The 22501-nt window shown below is 42.3% G+C and overlaps 4 protein-coding genes across 4 annotated transcripts; 1 reads left to right on the forward strand and 3 right to left on the reverse strand.

Moving 5' to 3' along the window:
* Positions 1–5388: 5388 nt before the first annotated feature.
* On the reverse strand, positions 5389–9110 carry LOC131887731 (uncharacterized). Its single transcript, XM_059236399.1, has one exon. It carries the CDS (start codon positions 8238–8240, stop codon positions 6351–6353), a length of 1890 nt encoding a protein of 629 aa, XP_059092382.1. The 5' UTR covers positions 8241–9110; the 3' UTR covers positions 5389–6350.
* Positions 9111–14190: 5080 nt separating this feature from the next.
* Positions 14191–17461, forward strand: LOC131887730 (uncharacterized). Its single transcript, XM_059236398.1, has one exon. The coding sequence runs from the start codon at positions 15079–15081 to the stop codon at positions 17071–17073; it is 1995 nt and encodes a 664-aa protein (XP_059092381.1). The 5' UTR covers positions 14191–15078; the 3' UTR covers positions 17074–17461.
* LOC131887737 (uncharacterized) lies at positions 17395–18724 on the reverse strand. The gene has a single exon (XM_059236405.1). The coding sequence runs from the start codon at positions 18559–18561 to the stop codon at positions 17533–17535; it is 1029 nt and encodes a 342-aa protein (XP_059092388.1). The 5' UTR covers positions 18562–18724; the 3' UTR covers positions 17395–17532.
* A 724-nt stretch (positions 18725–19448) lies between these two features.
* Positions 19449–22488, reverse strand: LOC131887726 (lymphocyte-specific helicase-like). Its single transcript, XM_059236395.1, has 5 exons — positions 21926–22488; positions 20993–21850; positions 20694–20930; positions 20040–20606; positions 19449–19963 (listed from the first exon to the last, which is right to left on the reverse strand). Exons 1-5 carry the CDS (start codon positions 22391–22393, stop codon positions 19505–19507), a joined length of 2589 nt encoding a protein of 862 aa, XP_059092378.1. The 5' UTR covers positions 22394–22488; the 3' UTR covers positions 19449–19504.
* Between the last annotated feature and the right edge of the window lie 13 nt (positions 22489–22501).

The raw sequence follows: 22501 nt of genomic DNA on the forward strand, positions 1-22501 counted from the left end.
TATGACTTGTTAGAAACATTGAATAGAAATCTAATTCATAGCAGAACGTTTTGGTGAGATAGCACAAATTTTTGGAACAAGACAAATTCCATATGTAGCAGATTGTACACGCTTATGTGCCAGTCACTAGGTATAATTCAGAAGTTGCTAGTAACAACTGGAAACAAAAATGGGCTTCCAGCATCTCTAGAACAAAACTAACCTTTGTTGATACAAGGGAATTACTTGGACCAATAACAACACCTGTTTGAAATGCACGAATTGCTTGTTAATGCTAGAAAATACAACATACGTTTTATACTTAAACACATGTGAATAACGTGGTGCCTAAACTAATGCACTTGCTATCGCTCCATCGAAGTGATACAAATAAATCTTGTAGCTTTACAACCTCGTTATCTCTATATATGTATACAACATTTGAAGAGTGGCTAGGCGAAAGTATTAGATATATAGTTTTAAATTTCACCGTCAGATCGTAAGTTCAAATTGAGAATGAACAAAACCACTGCGTTCCAGGATTATACAACAACAATTCGGTGGGTCCTGCATGTTTTGTGACATGAAAAATGGATAAGCAGGAAGCATATAGGCAAAAGATCCACAACTTGTTTAACGCCCACCTCAGCCAAAGCACCACTGCCCCAAGCATTGATGTTAAGCCAGTCCGGCGCACACAATACGAAACAATAAAGGCAAGTTTTTTCGCCACAACTCCTTGATCCGGTGACAGCAAAAAGAGGAGGGCAGCCTTGTTGTTCAACGACGTCAAGGCCAAAATCGACGATGGCCCCACCACCAGCATGACCTGTGTGCCAAATGAGTTTGGGGTGTCGAGGCGCACGATCCAGGTGGCAATTTATTATGATCTTGGACTAACGTCATTCGGAGGGACTCCTAGACACTTATTGACAGTTGCAATAATGGAGAAGAGGCGGTGGAAAAATTATCTCAAAGACCAGAACAATCGAAATATTAACCCGGTTCGGGTTGTTTTCAATGATACCTGGTGCCCTCCAACGCCGAAAGTAGTATAGGAACTCATATAGGACCGATAAAAGTCTAAAGCATTTCAACTGATAAGATTACGTGCATAAAATGAGCATGGATGTCACTGATTTATGTGATTACTTGAAAAAGGAAAGTCAGTTCATCCACACATATGCCGGGGTTGTCAATGTCATAGTCCAGTATCACATGGGTTGTTCATATGCAGGTGCGAATTTAGCGTACTAAAGTTTCTTTGAGAAACATCTGGGATGAAAATCGAGCCTCTTGCATGCTAGGAAACTTCGTTATACATAGCACCGTGTCTTCTCCGTAAGTAGAAGTCCTTCAGATAATGGACTTTAAACCTGCAAACCAATGCCATTGGTGGTGAAGGCTCTTGCCGTTTTAGTCCAGCGTCTTAGATTGCATGAATGCAAAGTCTAGATCCTAGCACATTTCTATACGAACTAAAGTGTCGCCTTGAATATAGCAAAACAATATGATCCAAAAAAACCTCATGCATGTCTCATCAAGTTGTGACAGGCATAGAGCAGGCGCAAAAGAAACAAACACATCGCTGTGTGTAAAGAAAAAGCTCAACAGCAGTCGATGAGTAACTCACTTACTCACTCAGTCTCGCTAATCCTTAGTTTATCCTTAGACTAAAAGTCTCATGCCTTCTTCTTGTTGAATCTGATTCGAACCACAGGTACATGACGATGGTGATCTAAATTGAATTGACCATTACACATTGACACAACAAAATTAATCTAAATCTACTCATGTGGTAACACGCATTTAGCTATTCATATAACTCGTCACCAAAATGCAAATAACTGTGAAACGCATTAAATTAGACTTACAATACATACTGGTTGGTTACGTGCAAAAAATGCGCCTCTCGATTACTCTCTGCAATGTTCTGTGGTTCCCGTACTTTTTGAGGTCCGAAGACTTTCGAAGCAAGTTTCAAAGTTTGAAAGGTATTACGCACAATTCCTTGGGATGGTTCAAGTCAGCTGGTCATTAAAAAACTGTTAAGCGACTTCAAACAGCCGTTCAGACAAAGACAAAACTGAGCAATTGGTTTTTAGAGTACATAAGGCGCTCTTTGAAATGAAAATTTTGCTCTTTGTTGCCTCAGTCCTTAGAATCTCATATCTATTTCTTAACTACGGTCAAATAGAACCACTTTTAGTTGTTTGGTTCTGGGTGGTAGGGTCGGAGGGGTAAGTCTAGGCCGGCCAGCGAAGCCAGCAATCCCATTTTCATCCCATTTTCAATTTTCGATAGGCAATGTCATGTGTGGGATCAGTGTGATTTTCCGTCTGTGGGTGTGGTTAGCCTATAAAAGTTTCCTAGGGGAAGTTCAAACCGGGAACCTCTCTCACGGTAGGAGATTTCGTTAACCACTATAACACGCTGTTCGTAATGTGAACCCACCACACCTGGGGGAGAAGATTAGTGCCTGGCAGATACCCCGGCTACAATGGCTCATTGTAAATTGTGTCTATAAGATCGGTTAAAAGTACACACATGTGGATTTAGTCTTGCACAAGGCTTCAGTTTGTACTCTGAATGGAACCTGTTCCAAAGAAAGGAAAAAGTCATTTACCTTGTTACTGATTATTTTCGGCGGCTCCTTAAAAGCCAAATCATAACTCAAGATCAGACCTTTAGCCGTTCATGAAGAAACGATGAAAAAAAAAGGATCACCACACAAGAGCAGATCTTTTACCGCACTACTTGAATCTCAGACATTTCTACCACAAGTTAAATTCTTATCATCACCATTAGAAGAGAAATACTCAAACTTCTGAAATGGAGCAATCCATGAATTGAAAAGGCGGGGACTTAAATTTGAGCCCTCTTTATCATCCAACTTAACATTATAGTTTTACGTATGCAACAAAGAGATTCCTGGACCTCAACTCATTGCTTCCCATCACGAATGATAAATTACATGGGATCGTGAATCTTTCCTAGCCTCTCCTGCAAAAGACCATGATCTTCTTTATCAAAGGTCTTGGTAACCTCAAGATAGATCCAATTGACTGACTACTTACTCTTAAAGCTCTCAATAATCCTCTGCTTATGCTGAATTGATTAGATAAGTGCTAAAATGAGCTCAACACCCATTCCGACCATGGTGGACTTCGAGAAATGTTTTAAGTTTGAACTTCATGATCTTCTCAAATATCTTCGCAATATTCAAAGTCTAGGAGATCGGGCCATAATTAATGGAGAGCGACTTCGTTACCCCCTACCTTTAGAATTTGGAACAACATGAGCTAACTTTAAAGAGGATGGCAACTTGCCCTGATCCAAGATGCAACGCATCAAGGATGAAATACTGGCTAATATGGTCCAAGAATACGTGACTATCGCTTCAGAAACTGAAATGTCACTTCTTCAGGGCCAGGAGAACTGAAAAGCTTTAGTCCTTGATGGCCTCTTAGGCAAAAGGAAATACTAATAGAAATATCATATCGAATAAATGAAAAAAAAACCGTTTTGAATAATTCACCAATTAGTTTGTTTATACCTCACTAGCACGCCTCTTTCAAATATATCAATTCAACGTTGAAGGACCGTAGCATTGAAAGTATAGCTGATGTTCTACTGTAGATGGCCTTTAAACCTGAGGTTGTTCTCGAAACGTCAAGTCAAGTCTCTCCTGCGACAAGAACTGACTCTCCTATTTCACAGCACTGACAAGGTCAAATCATGGCCAATTCCTTTGAAAGTGTTTAGTTTCATTTTGATATAAAAGTGTCTGAATTTCGATGCATTGAGCCTCAATCCATTAAAGGTTCGACACAGGTTATTTGCGCCTTATTTCACTAAAAAAATTGATGACACATTGATGTTGTAACGTGCTCAAAGAATTTGATTCACAATGCGCTCTTCTTATGTTCTTTTGTTATTATCCCTAACTTTAAACAATCTAAATCACATTGGAAGAAGTGAAAATGTACTTCTTTAAGCTCATAGGATGTAGCTTTCTAAACATTGTATCATAAAACCTTATTTTTTTGTCAACATGAAAGAAAAATCCTGGAGCGAATGTGCCAAGGCATAAAGTTTCGATTTACGTAGTTGTTCTTAACTTACTTTCTACCATTTAATTATTCTCTTACTATCATACTCAGAAATGAAGAAAAATAAGGAAGGTTCCTGAAGCATATGAGTGTTTTTTTACTTTTTTCCGGAAGTTTTCCTTTTTTCATTCAGGAGCGAAATTTGCTCGTGTCTCTTTGAGTATAATTTGTTTGCAGATAGCCTTGACATACAGCCAAGGTTCAATTACTTACGCAGGACAATTTGATGTGAGTTATCAATCGTTGTGTTTTCAATGCTGATGGTCAAATTGCCGTTTTTTCTGGCCAAGTTGTAATCCAGAACAAAAGTTCATTTCTCCGCCTTTGGAGCACTTAAAACCCATGTTTAGTCACAACACCTTTGGTCAAGGTAGCTGATGCAGCACTACAGTGCTAATGCATTTGACGTGTTTTAATACGAAGCAATTCACAATATCATCTTGTCACTAATGAGCAAAAAATTGTGTTGTTAAAGACATGTAAAAAGAGTTCATTTTGCAACCTTTGCAAATTGTATAGTGGTTTGGTGACAAAGCTCACTCTATGATGTCAAACGGAATTTCAGAGTCCAATTTTGGTACTTTAGTTGCGTGATTATAAAAAAATAAAAAGAAGTTTTACTCACCTTACAAACTTAGAATAGTATTACAGCTTATCAAAAATCATTGACCATTGCCAAATAAGCAAACAAGTTTAAAGATCTTTGCCTTAGGAATGAGTCAAACAAAGCCTTTTTCATATGTCCACAGGGCTTTATTGTATGGCTGTTGTGTGTGTACACATGTATGAAACTGAACATGCCATCTTCAGCTTTAAACCAAATAATTTGTCCATAATCATGGAACAAGTTATTGACCCCTTGGTTCCTTTTAGCCTGTGTCTGGTATGGCTTGGTCTTGTTATATTGAAAGTAACAAAGGTGTGGCTTCATGAAAGCTGTCAGGGTGTGCATCAAAACCATCCATCCTACGTAATGCCACGTTTTTGTAATCCCGCAACTAAAGTACCAAAATCGGACTCGAATAGTCCGTTTGACTCTATGATGTAAATAAAAGGAGCCCTCCAATAAAATCATTCATAGTTGAAAAGAATATTTTTGAGGTCTATTTTTTTTAGAATATGTCATTATTGATTAGGATTAATGTGATGCGTTCCGAAGTAGGCTGAATGGAGTAGCCAAGTGTGAAAATCTCACGGGGCTTGACTTTTATGGAACCTCTTCGCATCGTAGCTTTTTTAGCAGATTTCTCTTTGTCGTTTTTCTAGCTCCGAAAACAGTACTATAAGGAACGCTCAATCCGACAATAAAACATGTATTTGTTCAGATAGATCGTATGAGAACAGATATAGTGGACAAGAGTTGTCGCAGAGTCCCTGGCTCTATCGAGGGAGACTCGATTTGCCTCTCTTGATTTGACTAGTTGATTGGGTTTTCAAGTGCATCTCCAACGCAATTCCTTCGAGCAATCCGGTCTGTTTTCTATCCTCTGACAATTCACTTTTTTTATTTTCACTGATCCGGAGGAAACCTTTTCCATATGCCATCAGATTAAATGTGTGTGGTTTAGCACAACCACTTGATTGAGATAGTGCAAGCACTATTTAGCGATCACCCAAGTGTTATGAAATCACGTGATCAAACTGTTCCTCATATCGCAACGTACGATGAACGCGCATGCACGCACGCATGCACGAACGCACGCACGAACGCACGCACGACCACACGCACTCACTTGCATGATGCACTTAACGTCGATACAAATGCAGAGGTCGTGCGTACGTACGGTACGTACGTTTGTAAATGTGAGGGTGACGACCAATAAAGAAGATATCAATGAAAATACGTCATTAGTAGCTCAATCATTCCGCAAGTCAGATTGGACATCAGTTTGAAAGTATTTTGAGCTCTGCAGATTGTTCTTGTTTTCTTTCCTAATCGGGAGAAGACTTGAACGAGAAGGATGAATCTTTTTTTGTCTGGGTTATCACGCGGAACAGTTATCTTTTAATTTAAGTTTTGTTTGCTTTTTCGGGCAAAGGCGTAGAAATTGCCCATTGTTGGCAACGTCTTGCACTTTGTTTTGAGGGCAAACATTCCAAAACTAGTTGTTGTTCTTCTCTCGGTTTCACTCTATTTCACTCTATGGCATCATATTCTTCTTCATCTTCTTCTGAAAAAGTCGCTTGAGGTACTCCATGATTGGTCTTTTGTTGTGTTAAAAGGTAAGAGTTGAGATCGTAGAGGGCATGAGAATATCATTATGCGGGCACTGAACCTCTCGAGTCTTTGTACCGCTCAAACGCCTCTCGAAATTGTTCTTCGAACTCAACCAGTTTTTGCGTATTTGAATCAATTCTTTGGTTGGATAATGGGGTTGACACTTTTGTACCTGCAGAAGGTAGTAAAGCCCCCCCATCTCGCTCATTCACAGCTGAGGAATACGGGTGAACGAAAGATTTCAACCAATGGGCCAATTCGACGAACTGGCATGGCAAGACGCATTGTCGCTGATGCGTAATGTTTTCGATATCGCCAGACATGGGCTTTTGACCACTGTAATTAATCACCAAGACTTTCTTATAATTACCCGCAAACTGCGAATGAATTTGACGTAATGCTAAAAGCCGTAGCTCATAGAAACTATCCTCTACCGAGGTGAGTGGCATGGTTGGACTATCCATGTTAGTCTGACTGGAACTTGATTTCAGAGCATCCACTGCTGTTTGAGTGTTTACAATGATGACCCGTGTATTGGGATCGTGAATCTTGTCCACCACAAAATTCTCTTGATTTTCACAGATTTCCTCGCTTAAATTATCGTCATCAAAGTGAACAACTTTGACACCCACGGCTTCGAGCCATTGAACTAACTTGAAGTTCAGATCCATGAAGAGACTGGACTCGTTGAAAGAAAGCAGAAATATCGTTTGTTCTTTCAATGATTCCACTGAGGTAGATCCGGTTCCGGTGTCAAAGGTCGCTGGAGCTTTTTTCGAATATTCCAGGTCTGCATTATTTGCGCTTGTGGCTCGCCTGGTCCAAACGCACCAAATGATAAGTAAGCAAAATGTGACACCGAGGATGATAATGAGACTGAGGATAACCAGGAGCCATCCGTTGGTCACCATGGGCAGTTTTGTAGCGTTTGGACAAGAAGCAATGACGAGGGGAGTTTTAATGGCAGTTCTGCATATCGGTGGAAGGTGCTTGGGTAGCGAACCAATTTCGATATTCCGTTTGCAATAGGGGTGATCATCCGAGAGGTCGACCACGATACAATAAGCTGTTTCAGGCACGAGATCCGTCAACTCGAGGGTAAAACGCCCATGGGTCAGATTTCCGTCAATTTTTTCCAAACTGACCGTATGTCTGGACACATTTCGATCTCCGTGGTCATGCGTGCCGCAGTTGGAAATATTACTCGGGTTGGGGTGAAGGAGAATTTGAACCTTGTCATAATCCTGTAGAGGAGTGCATGAAGCCATGGTCCCAGCTATAGTGGTCGATGAGCAAGATATCCTTGGTGCTTTGATAGTGGCCCCTTCTGATGATTCCAGGGCACTACTATCATTTCGATCATGACCGCACACATCGAATACCTTTCTGGTGGAGTTGGTTGGCCGATGAAAGGTGATCAATTTGCTGCACAACGGTGCACTACTAGATTCACAATCACAAGTGTACGAATCGGGTTTCCTTCGGCCGCACGGACATAACCGCAAGACATAATGTTCTTGGACTACGTGATGAAATATGGTAGTCGAATTATGACTTGGAATAGAATGCTTGAAACTTTCGTGCACTTGAAAATGCTCCATCGATTCGCATCGCTGATACTTGCTCAAATAATCCCAACTTGCATATTTTTCGACATCGCGGACCTTGTGGTCCAGCCTCCAAAGCTCAATCCAAAGCTTGTCGTAGATGCAACCTTGCGCTTGAACCCGTTGGTCAAGCTCAGTACAATTGATGGTAAGTGAGGCGTCATCTTGATTCAACTCAGGACTGTAGTTGAACATCCAGTCTTTCAGTAGCTCCTCACATTGGGTGTCTATAATGTGTTTTGCCTTAGATCCTTGCTCTTCTGGGGTAATGAGGGCTCCAGCTAGGGGCAAGAGGATGCACGCGAGTATCCACAATGGTTGCATATTGGACGACTTTTTATGTCACTCTGTATTTAACCCGTTTAAAGATGAATAGCAACTGAATTGACTAAAACACTCACTGAATTGGGGAGCTAATCACACTCACTTAGTTATTGGATGAGTAAGAAGACGTTGTCGAGCAATTCCTCCATATCTCTTGCAAACATGAATGCAATGTTGAAGGGGTTTGAATTACATACATTCAGCCTGGGTGCTAGTAGATTCTCTCAAACGAGTCTGGTTTCATGGAGGAATACGATCAGCAATCCAGCAGCACTTTAATCAGTAGACAGCTTTTCCTATGTATGTTTGACTCGGAATTGAACTGTTTTTCATGGCAGAGAGCTCTAACTAACTAGTATGGTCGTATGTATAAGGGAATCCTAATGAACATTCTCATCTGGGACATGAAGAACGCCACTGCCGCCACCACCGCCATCACTACCAACAGCACTTGCACACAGGTGCCTGGAATTATGTTTGGTCATCAGCTAACTTCTTCATCCAGTGCCACTATGGCAAATCCACAACCAATGCTGCCCGATTGCCGAGATATGCCGAGGGTATCCACATGATTCAGACTTGAAAGGAATCCAAGAATCTACCTGGAACTTGCGCTCCGAGATCTCAAGCACCCATTGGAGCACTCGATGGGTTTGCAATAATTCAAGAGGGATTCTAGAACAGATCCAACGAAGACTAGGATCTTAAATCAAACACTGTATGTATTCAGTCGATTCAGTCGCACTTGCAATGACGTCGAGATATATCGAAGCAGTACTAGGTAGATGATACTTCGTTGTACTCTTCCCTGGGGTTCTCTGCAAGTACTGTCTCGTTGAGAAAGAGAGAGTGTGTATGAGAGATCCAAAGAGTGAAAGAGAGAGAGACACACACACATACACAGAGGGAGAGAGGCCATGGGCCAGGGCATGGCCAGGGACGCTCCACAGCCCAGAACACCGAGCAAGTCGTTCAAAGCCGCGAACGAGTATGGAGTGAGTGTATGTATGTGGGTAAGAAGGCACGTCGTAACAAGGCTGGACTTACTGGACTGCATGTACATGCCCTCCTCGAGCGGTGAAGGGAAGTGATCCTGGCAGTGGCCATGACAGACCTTTTGGTGCTGCTGGTGTTGGCTTGGATAGCTTGTTGCTGACCCAGGCCGCTGTTTCCAAGAGTTACAGTTCATTCCGCACGTGCACACTGCTCACACGCTGAAGAATAAGCTGTGAGGCCTTCCAAGGCTGAAAACGAGGTTGCCCGGTTTGAAATGCACTCGGACGCCAAAATCGAACTCATTCGAGGCCAGGCGAGACCATTTCATTAGTCAGTCTCGGGAACAAAGACCCAAGGTGAGGCACCCAAAGCGCCGGAATTCCTGAGGAATATGTTTATTCCATGGTTGTTTATCTTGACCTGGAGATAAAGATGTGACCACAAATTTGATTTATTTTTTGTCCTAGAGACAAACACTTACTCAAAGACTTTCATAACAGCCTTTTATCATAATTCGTTCTTCCAAAAGCTGTCTCTGCATGTGCAAGCCATGTTGTCTGCCATTCCCTTAAAAGAAATACATGCGGGCATTTAGAAAATTTAGAGTCTAATTAGGAGGCGATATCCGGCTTCCCACTGGATGTTAGACAGTTCCTCAGTCATCAAGTGGTATAGAAAAATGATCAATGGTCAAAATGTCAGATTCATCAAATTTGTCCCCTACAAAGTCAAATTGGCAACTCTTCTGAATAGAGTGAGACAGAGACTAAATCAACGTCTGACGAGCAGGCCTAAGGCCATCAAAGAGCAGCCTATTCTTAGGGCTTCATCGATCAGCCTGATAAGCCAGGATGAGGTGAACGACGTACATCTCAGACCAACCTCAGCCTCGAGCCCTCGTAGACCATGGTGGAGCGAAGCCGCGTAGGGCTTACAAGGTAACGATCGATGTTCGTTAAAAATTTTTCTTCCTGATACTGTGAGCTGAGAAGCATGAACAATAAACACAACCCATTTGGTTGGAATACAACAATACATTTTATACAGAGATATTAATTTTCATAGAGAAAATGGAGTCCTAAATGTTGACAAACATTTTGGGAAATTTCAAAAGCAGTGGCTGTCCAGCGAGCGTAGATATCAATGACAGGTGTAGATGTTAAGCAGCTTTTATATATGGTCTAAATAAAACCCATGGAATGGGTTGCTTCCAGCTGAAAAGAATCGCCTAAGTTACTAAAAGTGGCAGATCAAGGCAGGGCATTCAATGAGCAAAACAAGTCCAAGAAACATCTCACTTCAGCTCACCTATTTTTCTTAAGGATAATTCCCCCTGATGACTCACATGAAGACAGTCCATCACTCAGTAGATCTAAGATAAGATCAATTAGTTTTTAAAATGCATCAATTTTGTAGCTAAAGGGGATGTTACTCTGCGCCCCCCTCAAAATATAGACGATGACAAACGCTGGCTCTGGGAGGCATAACAAGATAGCATATGTATTATGGATATAAGGAACCTTTTTCTATCTGAGCCTTTTCTCAAGGACAACTATTGCCAGAAAAAGGAATAAGGCAGTTTGCTTTTGAAATTGTTTCATCTTGAACTTTTATTTGGCAGCATATGTAATTTTCTGTACATTAACTAGGTAATAAGACATTTAAACGTGATTTTCTGTAGATCATTACCCACTCAGTAGGTGACTTTCAAAGCAAGCAGACAATTCTGAGAAAAAAATATTACTGTATATTTTTGTTTGTCACACCACAGACATCTAAAGAAAGAAAGTCTTCTAGAAATCCATGGTCACACATATTCATGAAAGGTTACATTGTTTTATGCACTGTTTGCAAATACTTCAGTCATGAGCATATTCAACCGTTTCTAAATCGAAAGAAAAAAATCTACAAACGTCAAGTTGGATTTGATGACGAATGCGAACTTTTGAACCGGTTTTTCTCTAAAAAAAATCCAAAATGAACCTCATATTATTAATGAATTGAACTTCAATAGGTGCTAACAGAGAATTTTTAAATCAACTTTTGGGAATTTGGCCACTTGCAAAAGCAGGCATTGAACATTGTTCTTAATCAACAATGGCTTCTTTTTCATTAAAAATATTGGAATACTGAAGCTGTCATAAACTTTCAACATGTCATACCATAATGCAGTTTGCTATATTGTCAAAGCATTTGTTATTGTGACATATAATGTAAGCTGAATCTACAATTACCAATAAACTTGTGAGTTTTGGACAAATGTAACAAATAAAAAAGATTTATTATCTAACAACAAATTCATATTTCATTCGCTCTATGGTCTTTGCAACATCTACAAAAAAGGACGATTTTGGAGGTGGTGTCAGCGCTATCATACCTTTAGTTTCACCTTGATAGAAATAGTTCAAATTGTCTTTGTGTTAGTTAGAACCAGGTAATTAAAAAAATATCGAAATTATGTTTTTGTTGAAAACACGAAGTTTTTTCGGTATTGTCTTTTTAAGCATTTGAAAGAAAACATGGCACAAAAATGCGAGTATTCATTGAAATATGTGGCGCTCCCCTGGTGCTGCATTATTATGAGAAAAAAAGAAGATAAGCTTGTTTGTTGTTGCATAAGCTTGATCTTGTATTGTAGAATTCATCAGTTGTTTTGTCATTCCTGTTATTTCCACTAATTTGATTACTTTGTGAGGATTACTATATAATGCAAAAGTGCACCACTCTCCATTTTATGAATCCCACGGCGCAACTAATATGAGAGGTTGCAGAAAGTCAGCTAATACCTAATAGTCCTTCATGGTAACCAAATGACAAGTCAGGGACTCTAAAGAGAGGAAACGACACGGCTTTCCCCTGACAATAACTCTGGTATCAATAAAACAAATAATCCATACTACATAGCACATGCAAGTATTTCTAATTAAAAAATGGTCTCTTTTATTTACAACTCCGTCCTTGTACTAAATAGTGCTGAATTAATTTCATAAGTCAGAAGAATAAATGAAATACCCATGAACAACAAATTAATCAAAAACTATCAAATTGTCTTTCAAATCAGTGAAATATTCCGCAAAAGTGGCTCAAAAACACGCATAGATAGAAAATCCACAAGAATCATTTTATTAATTGATGAGGAACTTACACTGACAAAGTATAAAAGATATGTATGGAATATGCAGTAAAATTACATATTAGAATATCTGGGATGGACAGTTGATAATTTTGTCTTAACCAACACATTTGGCAAAAAAATTCACATATGGGTGAAAAAAAGATGAGTTGTCATTTAGTAGAGTTTAAATTTCTACTTATTAGGAAGTTTGCATACATGGCAGGCATTATTTAAAGGGCTCAGAGTAATACCAAAGTACAGAACACTAGATTTCAATTTAAACTTTGGACTCCAATAAATTTGTTTCTTGCAAAAGCATCCAAAATAGTCAAATAAAACACATGTCATATCTCTTAATATATATTATTCCATGAGTATGAAGCATCCACATGAGTTTCAAGAACAATATGTAGCTCAGAGCTACAATAATATGTCTACTTTTGGATTGAGGGCCATTTCCAGAGTGAAAATCATAGTTTCAAAGCAAGTTTACCAAATTACCTGAAATTCAGTCAAGATGTTCCTGAAACAATTTTCTTTAAATAATATTATTACCCCCCCAAAAAATATTGACTGATTGTGTTTAGAGCAAATTCTTGCTTTATCAAGAAAACCTAATTGGCACTTTTTAGCTGTTGTACTTCAAGACATGTTTGAAGTCATTTCAAGTGTGTTTACATGCCTGGTTTAAAGCACATACCATCAATGGTTACAAAAATGATATCAGTCACATATTTTTGTTGTATAATTATGCCAATAATTGACATTCAGAAATTTCAGCACCATACGTTTAGGCCTAACTTGGCGGGAAAGGTTTGGACATCACAAAAAGTGGCGTTTCCTTGCTTCCTTGCGTCAGGGAGGTCAGACGATATTTGCGATAGTATTGCATAAACTCGTCCTCATCCTCATTGTCATTCTCATCGGGTTGGTCGAACGAATATTGTCGAGAAATCATGGCTGATAGGAGCTGGCCAAATTGAGGATTTGAAACATGGCAACTAACTTTTGTACAACCAAGTGAAATGTCTGGCACAGAGCTATTACAGACAGGCGGGCCCGGGTAAAGCAAGGACCAAACCCGACCATGGTCAATAATGACTCACATCCATCGAAGGGGACGGGGTGGGTCTTGATCATGATTTCGAAGGTGCTGGTGCCCTGCGTGTCCAGCCTCCAGTCATCCAAGGAGGCGTCCACGGGTCAACCAGATTCTTTCACCAGATTGGAACACCAATAGCCAGCCAGAGGCGCCCAAGCCACTGGATCGACACTGAAAGTCTCAATACAAACGTTTAAAAATCGAAAGTTTTCAATTGCATATCTCGACATATTTTTGTTTGACATTTGGTAAATATTTAGTCTTTTTCCAATGATATATTAGATATTTTGACGTCTTTGGTGTTATTTTTGTTTAGATATTTCACCTCTCCTTGAAACCTAAATATTTTTGGAGTCTCTACTGAGCCTGGTGTTTTATGAATTTTCTTGTGAATATGGAGTTGAGCCTGATGTTTTATGAATTGACTTGTGAATATGGAGTTGGTTTAGCTTCAACCCTAGTAATATTTGGGAAGCCCTGAAACAAATGGGAAGGAACTAAGTTGTTTGTTGTTGTTTCGTAAATGAAGTTAATCACCATTGTAAAATGTGTTGTTTACGAAAATGTCTTACGCGAATATGGTCGTTGCATATCTTCCATTTTTGGGTCAGCTGCTACTCTCTCGACATATAGCTGCTTTAAATAAAAACGTTGCCGGTGTCCATGCCAACTTCACTCGCTATTGGAGAACGAGCGTGCGCGTGACCCCGAGCTGATTTTTGTCTGTCGTGAGTTCGAATCTCGATGCGCGGAATCTTTTTTTTTTTGTTCACTACAGAATTAAGCTCTATTCTGGCGTTGTTTTCGAGGCCCTTGCAAACGAGCTGCCGCAGCCTTGCGCCGCGGCCTAGGCGCCCCCAGGTCCTTGCAACCGAAAGGTTAGGTTAGGTTAGGTTAGGTTTTATTGTCTTCTCGAAGGACCAAAATATCAGCTGACCCAAAAACGGAAGATGTGCAACGGCCATACTAACGCGAATTATTTCATTATATGTTTGAGTGTTCTTCTTCATGTTTAATTTACGACTGTAATTGAGCACTGTGATCACTGGTTCCACAAAACCTGATTTGGCCTGTCCATCTGTGAGTCTGACGGGTGAATGTTGCAATGGGTCGCTGAAGGCCATCGGACGACCTTGTTCCATGCCTCTCTTGAGCCAAATGTTCTAGTCGGTCGGTAGGTTGGTTGGCTGGTTGGCTGGCTGTGCGAGCTTACTCACCTCTCTCGGACAGGTCCACCCGGAAAAGAAGGCTCAGAAGGAAAGGAGTTGTTCGGTTGGTTGGTTGGTTGGCTGGCTGGCTGGCTGGCTGGCTGGTTAACGGGGACGAAGGCTGCTCGACCGACCCTCAGTGTCGATCGCTGGCTACTGGTGTTCCAATCTGGTGAAAGAATCTGGTTGACCCGTGGACGCCTCCTTGGATGACTGGAGGCTGGACACGGAGGGCGCGAGGACCTTCGAAATCATAATCAAGACCCACCCCGTCCCCTTCGATGGATGTGAGTCATTATTGACCATGGTCGGGTTTGGTCCTTGCTTTACCCTACGGGCCCGCCTGTCTGTAATAGCTCTGTGCCAGACATTTCACTTGGTTGTACAAATCCTCGATTTGGCCAGCTCCTATCAGCCATGATTTCTCGACAATATTCGTTCGACCAACCCGACGAGAATGACAATGAGGATGAGGACGAGTTTATGCAATACTATCGCAAATATCGTCCCCCCGTGCCCGGCTCACTCCAAGGTAGCCAAGCCTCATCCAGCCCCATATGCAGTCTGAACTCGGATCGGAGTAGTTTGCGTGATATCTCCAGTGTCAGATCGTTGACCTCGAAAGCGCGTCGCTTCTTTAAACCCAAGAAGATCGGGATGCCCAAATCTCGCTCTTTGGAGGAGGAACAGGGCTCAACCGCCTCGTCCTCGAATCAAGGCTTGAGCCGAAATGGTTCCATCAACACCTCACCGCTCGGAGGTCTGACCGGATTGCTGTCGGATAAGATGACCTTTTCAGGCACTTCCTCCGGCTTTGGCGATGACTCGCAGAGTCGTGATTCCGGCCATTCCAGTGGAGGCAGTCCGGACCTTCGAGGCCTTCGAAAGCGCCGCAGTGCTCCTCCGTTGCACAATAGGGCGTTTAAGAATCTCTACGATCGAGATTGGTATCGGCAGCATCAGCCACAACCCCGAGCCCAAGCTTCCCACGGTTCCGGGTCGAATTTTAGCGATCGCCAATCACTCTATAGTTACACAACGGCTCGTGAGGCGTCCAGCTACTATGATCCCCAATATCCTGAGGGCGAAGAGGATTCCTATTGGAATCCAAGGGATCCGAGGAACTCGGGCGACCCGAGGGCGTCGTACTATGCATCGAGCAGAGCCTCCGTGTGTTCGGGTCAAAGCGGTAGAATTAGTAGTCATCATTCCGAGTTATATGATTCGTATCCAGAGATGCCCTTGACCGAATCCTCACGCATGTCCATACATGACAACCAACGATCCCAGAGTGCTCATTTGGAGATGTACGGAAGGCATCACAAGAGGAAACTCGATTGCTTATGTGAAGACAACGGCTCCGTAATCAACGGTGGTCCTTGTAACAAGCGTCCTTGTACACCCAATGGGTCGCTCAGATCGGACGAATCTGTCCATCATCCATCCAAAAGCCATGCTCTAAAACTGTGGTGTTCAAGGCTTTGCATGGTGATTAAAACCGTGCTCATGGGTCTCTCTTTGTGTTTGCTGTTCTTCGGATGCTTTTTCGTATGGCGCTCCTATCGTTGTGAATCTGATCGACAACGAGAATTTGATTCAGAAGCCTTGGCCCGCACCATGAATGAAGAGCTGTTTGGTCAATCCGTGGCCAAAGACACCATTCTCAAAAGCATACAAGAGTTTACAGCCCAAAACTATTCCGTGATTACCCTAATCATGACGGGATGGTTGGGTAGCGGCAAGACTTTCGCGTCCAACCTCATCCAAACACATTTCCCTAATCCGGAGAATGTTCACCTTTTCACCGTCCCGTTGCACTTTGCAGATGGAACCCGCAACTTTCACTTTTTAGACGATCTTAGCCTTCACATCAGCCGTAGTTGCGGCCACAGCCTGGTCATTTTTGATGACATTGATGGTGGCTCTCAAAGTACCACCGAACAAGTGGAAAAGTTCATTCTCACTTTAAAGAATTCCCAGTTATCTTCAAGAAGTAATGGTACTCTAGTGTTGATCACCTCCAATGTGGGCGGGCAAGCTCTAAACCAAATGACCCTGGCTCTCATGCGAGAGGACATTGCCCTCCGGGAGGCACTTGATTTGAACACCATGACTCAAGCCATCCGAGACAACGGTTATATCGTGCCTACATTGGACGCTTTGCAAGACCAAGGAATACCCGTAAAAGTCATTCCATTCCTTCCTCTCACACGAGAGCACGTTCGCCAATGTGTGGAGAGGGAAATCGCTCGAAAAGGATACCCGTCAACTGTTCAAGACATTGAAAAGATTCTTGGGGAAATGCGCTTTTTCACCGACGATTTCCCCGTCCTCTCCAAGAGCGGGTGCAAGACCGTGGCCAACAAGGTCAATCTCTTCCTCAGCGGCCATGATCCCTACTTTCACGGTTGATGATCATATTGCTCACCCGTCTGGTTTCTCACTCGTTGTTTGCCTGTTCTTGCGTTTCAGTGTCAGATTGTATGATTGTATTGGAACTCCAACGGTTGTTATCTATTTCAGCTCAAAGCATTTGAATGGTCGGCCCAATAAAGGCCATATTTTTGCTCTTCCCTCCTACCACAAATGTCATTAGTCGTCTCACAAATTCCAAGGCTGTATGTAGTTAAAGTGACACCAACAGAAACAAGTAGATTCGAATCATCAATCATCTCAAAAGCACAAAAAAGTTCCTTCTATATTTGTCCAAAAACATTTTATGAAGGCTAAAGGTCTGAATCCTCTTTTATTTTTCCTCATATCAAAATTTATCGACGCAATAAACACATATTTATTGAAATTTGTACCGGCCTGAAGAGTCGTTGCCTTGGCGGGCAATTGTATTGTGCCTGACTTGGCCGTTTCAACTCCTCAATCAATTTTATGGGCCTTTTTATAAACGCGGATTGTCCTCAGTTTGAGATAATTCGCCAAATAGATATCCAGTCGCATGAGTGCGTTGACAATCCATCTCATGATTCCATTGGTCATTCGGATGTGGAATAGAACATCAAATACCCAACACATGAAACGATACATGAGCGAGTCCAATGTGAATGTACCCAAAAACTCTTTCGGCCTCTTTTGATATTGCTCGAAAATATCCGCTTCGTACATCTTGAAAATGAAGCAAAGAAAAGCTTTGGGGAAAACCAATGGGTTGAGTAGATTGATCCCAATCAGCAAGGAATCGGCCATATTTCGCTTTAGCGTATCTGGTGACTCTAAACTCGGCTTGATAACCTGGGTAAGGATCGCCCGACTGAATTGCTGAATTTCCTCCACTGAACCTACGCACAGGTTGAACTCATCTTTCACGCCCAAATAAAACCCGATGAGATACCAGAAATGGGCCAAGGCTTCCAAATCCTTTGCGCCGATGGCTCTAATCCCAACTCGTTCAGGGATGATGAAAATTGGTCCCACAAATGCCCATTGAGTCACCAGCATGTCGAATTGCGTCATCCCAACCCCCTGATTGTTGAGGGCCACCGCATTGGCCTTCGTATGAAGATGTCGCACCTTCTTGAGAGACTCGAGTCGCTCCATTGGCGATTTGTACCACTCCAGGACGTGGTTCAAGGTGCTCAAGTATCTGTTGAAGGCTTTGATGGGGGTCTCTGACTTCCTGGTTGTGCTGAGTACGTTCACGATACTTGGCACGAACATAAGACTGAGGAGACCCGCCATCATACTGGTGAACATCGAAAGTATATGAGATTGAAACAATTCCCCGGCTCTGGCGAGCATTTCAGGATCTTCTTTGGTTTTCCTTTGGCTTTCCACGTCATGGGTGTGTTGCTGGGCTCTTTTGAACAGATCTTCATACTTGGTGTGGTCCAAAAACTTTACTTGGTTATTATTGGTGTAACTTTTATCGTTTAAGCCTCTTCTACACATATTTCATGAAGCTTTCTGACGGGGTTCTTAATTTTATAGGACTCCAAAGAGAGGATGACAGCTGTAGGACTGAATGTACACAAGGAAACCAGATCCATTTGGCACAATCCATGGTTCATTTTCTCCCAGGTAAAAGACTCGGCTCAGTTGAAAAGAAGATGTAGCAGGGGCGACTAGCGTGTGCTCTTAACAAATTTATCGTTTAAGCCTCTTCTACACATATTTCATGAAGCTTTCTGACGGGGTTCTTAATTTTATAGAACTCCAAAGAGAGGATGACAGCTGTAGGACTGAATGTACACAAGGAAACCAGATCCATTTGGCACAATCCATGGTTCATTTTCTCCCAGGTAAAAGACTCGGCTCAGTTGAAAAGAAGATGTAGCAGGGGCGACTAGCGTGTGCTCTTAACAAATTTGCTCACTCAGTCACGGGTCGATGGGAGGGGGGAAGATTGCCGGCCGAAATCGAAGGGAGAAAACGACCAAACAGTCAATTTGGGCAAGGAGAACCTGGAGTTTCCACCTTTTCTTAAGGGAAGTTGATTATTGAATAATGTCCATCCTCTATCTATAATAATACCATGTCATTTAAAGCTCCAGGTATCTGTTTCAACATCAAACATGCACGTCAAGTAACAAACAAGAATCAGTTAGTAATGAAGGATGAGTATGTGCGAATTCAGGCGGGCAACATACCAAAATTTTGAAAACAAGACGGAGAAGATTGAGATAAAGGTTATTTTAGAAAGGTTGCTTCTAAACACACTACAGACAAAAAATTGTAACCAAGAAAGGCAAATTAGCCTAAGCTTTTCGGAAGCTGAAACGTTGAAGGCCAGCTACCGATGCATTTAAAAGAGTCGATAAAATAAGTACAACTGCAAATCAGGATTTCGAAGGTATGGAATATATAATTCAATTTCGTAATACTGTGCCGGTGATCAATCCTCTTTGATAGACGATAGCCCAGTCGGAATTCCTTCTGTATCTACAACTTTAAAAAGACCCTCACTTCTCACTTGGGAATTACCCGTCTTGATTTGGTCCCTTTTAACCTTTTTGGAACGTTCACCGAAATTCTTCCACGTGAGATCGCTTCGATCTAAAAGCAAGTCAAGTTCATCTTGGCTCAAAATAGCCCCTTCTTCACGGTCAATAACGCCAGCGTGATCTTCGGACTGGAGCAATTCGAGTAGCTCTTGAGGTGAAATGGCTTCCATAGTCTTTTTCAAACCTTCGTTGTCTTGGGATTTGAATTTCTTGCTGTGAATAATCAACTTTTCGAGTTTTCGTTTGGCAGCCGCCCGTTCTACAATTCTTTGGTCAATTGTATTGGCAGTGACCAACCGATAAACCATGACAGGTTTGGTTTGCCCAATGCGATGACATCGATCTTGCGCCTGAAATGAAAGTAAAGTTTTGATTGGATATTTAAGAACGCTCTGTCTAACAATAAAGATCAAGATGGCTCTTCACCTGAAGATCTTGTTGCGGGTTCCAATCGGAATCATAGATGATGCAAGTATCAGCCGCAGTCAAATTGATGCCCAGGCCACCAGCACGAGTAGATAAAAGGAACACATTGACTGAGGGATCTTCGTTGAAGCTATCAATGTTGGCTTGTCTGTCCTCGAATTGCATTGATCCGTCCAATCGAGAAAATTTGTACTTCTTCAACTCAAGATAATCTCCCAAAATATCCAACATCTTGGTCATTTGAGAAAAGATCAAAATCTTGTGACCACGCTTGACAAGCTCTTGGAGCAATTGGTCAAAGACCTTTAACTTGCCGCACACGTCAATCATCTCTTGATCTGAACGATAAAAGTTTCCACATTCCGTGTAAGGGTACTCAATGAGATATGGATGGTTGGTAGCCTTCCTCAAGTCCATCATGCTGTTCTTGAAACTAATCCTAACATCAGCAGAGAGCCGATCAACATTGTAGGCAAAGCTTCCTCGACTGGACTCTGCTTCTTTCTTATTCAAGGACTCCACAATCGCTTCGAGTTTCTTGGCGCTGACGCCTTCGTCCAAAAAAATCTGTAGGGTGTACAAAAGTTCATTTTTATCATTGCTATCATAATGTCTTTAATGGGACTCAAGTGTTAACGTGTAAATTTGACGTACCTTATAATCCACGGCATGCTTCTTTCTCATTCCTCGTCCGGCAATCTTGTTTACTTCCAATTCCTGCTCTATCTCTTTGTTTTTGCTCAAATGTTCCTTCAGGGTTTTGGTCACAATATTCTCATACATCCCTTTTTGTTTGGATGTCATGGGACAATATACCAGAACCTCTTTCTTGGGGGGAATTTTCAAATCCACGTCAGCTTTAACTCGTCGCAATAAAAATGGAGTCAAAATCTAAATGAATGACAGACAAGCGTTATTGAAGGCTAGGATTAGGACGGCAATGGAATCAATACCTGGTGGAGGGTCGACAAAATATTGTTCTGTTTCTCTTGCATCAAAATCCGATCCGATTCGCTCGTGTCTTGGTCCATATCTTTAGCATCAAACCATGATTCGAACACTCTTAAGTCATCAAAGATCTCCGCCATAAGAAAATTTAACAACGACCATAACTCAGCCAAGTTATTTTGGAGAGGCGTGCCGGTCAAGAGCAGTCGATTCACGGATTGGTATTGCCGCAACTCCTTGATCAATCGGCAATTGGTGTTCTTCAAGCGATGACCTTCGTCTACCACAATGTATCGCCAATTAACATGCCGCAAGTTGACTCGATCATTCATGGCAATCTCAAAGGAAGTGACAAAGACACTCTTGACCTTATTGGGTATTCCTTCGATGACGTGATTCTCCTTGAGCTTGAGCCGTTTTTCAATGCGCTCCTTGGGCGAGCCGTGATACAGAGTGACGGGAATTTGGGGGGCAAATCGTTGGAACTCCTTCACCCAATTGGGCACTGTAGACAGAGGGGCCACCACCAGAAATGGTCCGGGCACACCCATTTCAATCAAGTGACAAAATAATGCGATCGTCTGAATGGTCTTTCCCAAGCCCATCTCGTCAGCCAGGATCCCGTTGATCCCGTTCTCAAAAAGGGTGGCCATCCATTGATAGCCTTTGACCTGATAGTCACGCATTACGCCCCCCGTCAACAGCAGAGGTTGTTCATCCGGAATATCTTCGCCCTGATAAGCGCGAGCCGCCGGTCCATTGGACTCGACCGGATGGCCATCCTCCTTCACCTCCTTGGCCTCGTGCTTTTCCGCATCCTGTTTGCGCTTCCGACCTCGGTTAGGCTTGGCTTTCGTTTCTTTCTATCATTGGGGATAAGAACAAAGTGTTCTGCACAAGAACATGGCGTGACATTATTACGATGGCGTGGTACTCACTACCAGTTTCATCTTGAGCTTCTTCCGCTCGGCAAGTTTTTGTTCCTTGAGCTTGCTGGCCTCATCCTCGTCCTGCATTTTTTTGAGCAAGAACTGGGAATAGAAGGTGGATCGTCCCAATAGATCCATCAACTTCTTGTACCGATCTTCCCGACTTAGCGAGGGCTCCTGGGCGGGTGATTGGGCGTGGGGGGCCGTGATGGTGTCTTCGGCTTCGGCTTTCGCCTCCTGGGCATTGGCAAATTTGACCTTCTGTTCTTGCTCCAAAAGGTCATGCGAGATGAGCATCTTTTGCATGAGGGATTCATCCTTGAGTTCGCGCTCAACCAAATCCTCATCGCCAAACACGTTGACGCAATCCTCATCCGGATCCTCTAGCGAATGGACTCGCTGACGAATGGACGTGCCATTGATCAGCGGTGGGTTGACCGTTGACTCTGTCTGGGGTACGGGGGTGGACGATTCCATGGCTAATTGAACCAATTGAACCAATTGAACCAATTGAACCCACTGTGTTGGGAGCTCAGCAGGTGAGCATGGGTTGTGTGTGACACGCTGTGACGGGAACCGCGAAAC

The sequence above is a fragment of the Tigriopus californicus genome, chromosome 10 (genome assembly GCF_007210705.1).
Source record: "Tigriopus californicus strain San Diego chromosome 10, Tcal_SD_v2.1, whole genome shotgun sequence".
Classification (NCBI taxonomy): domain Eukaryota; kingdom Metazoa; phylum Arthropoda; class Copepoda; order Harpacticoida; family Harpacticidae; genus Tigriopus; species Tigriopus californicus.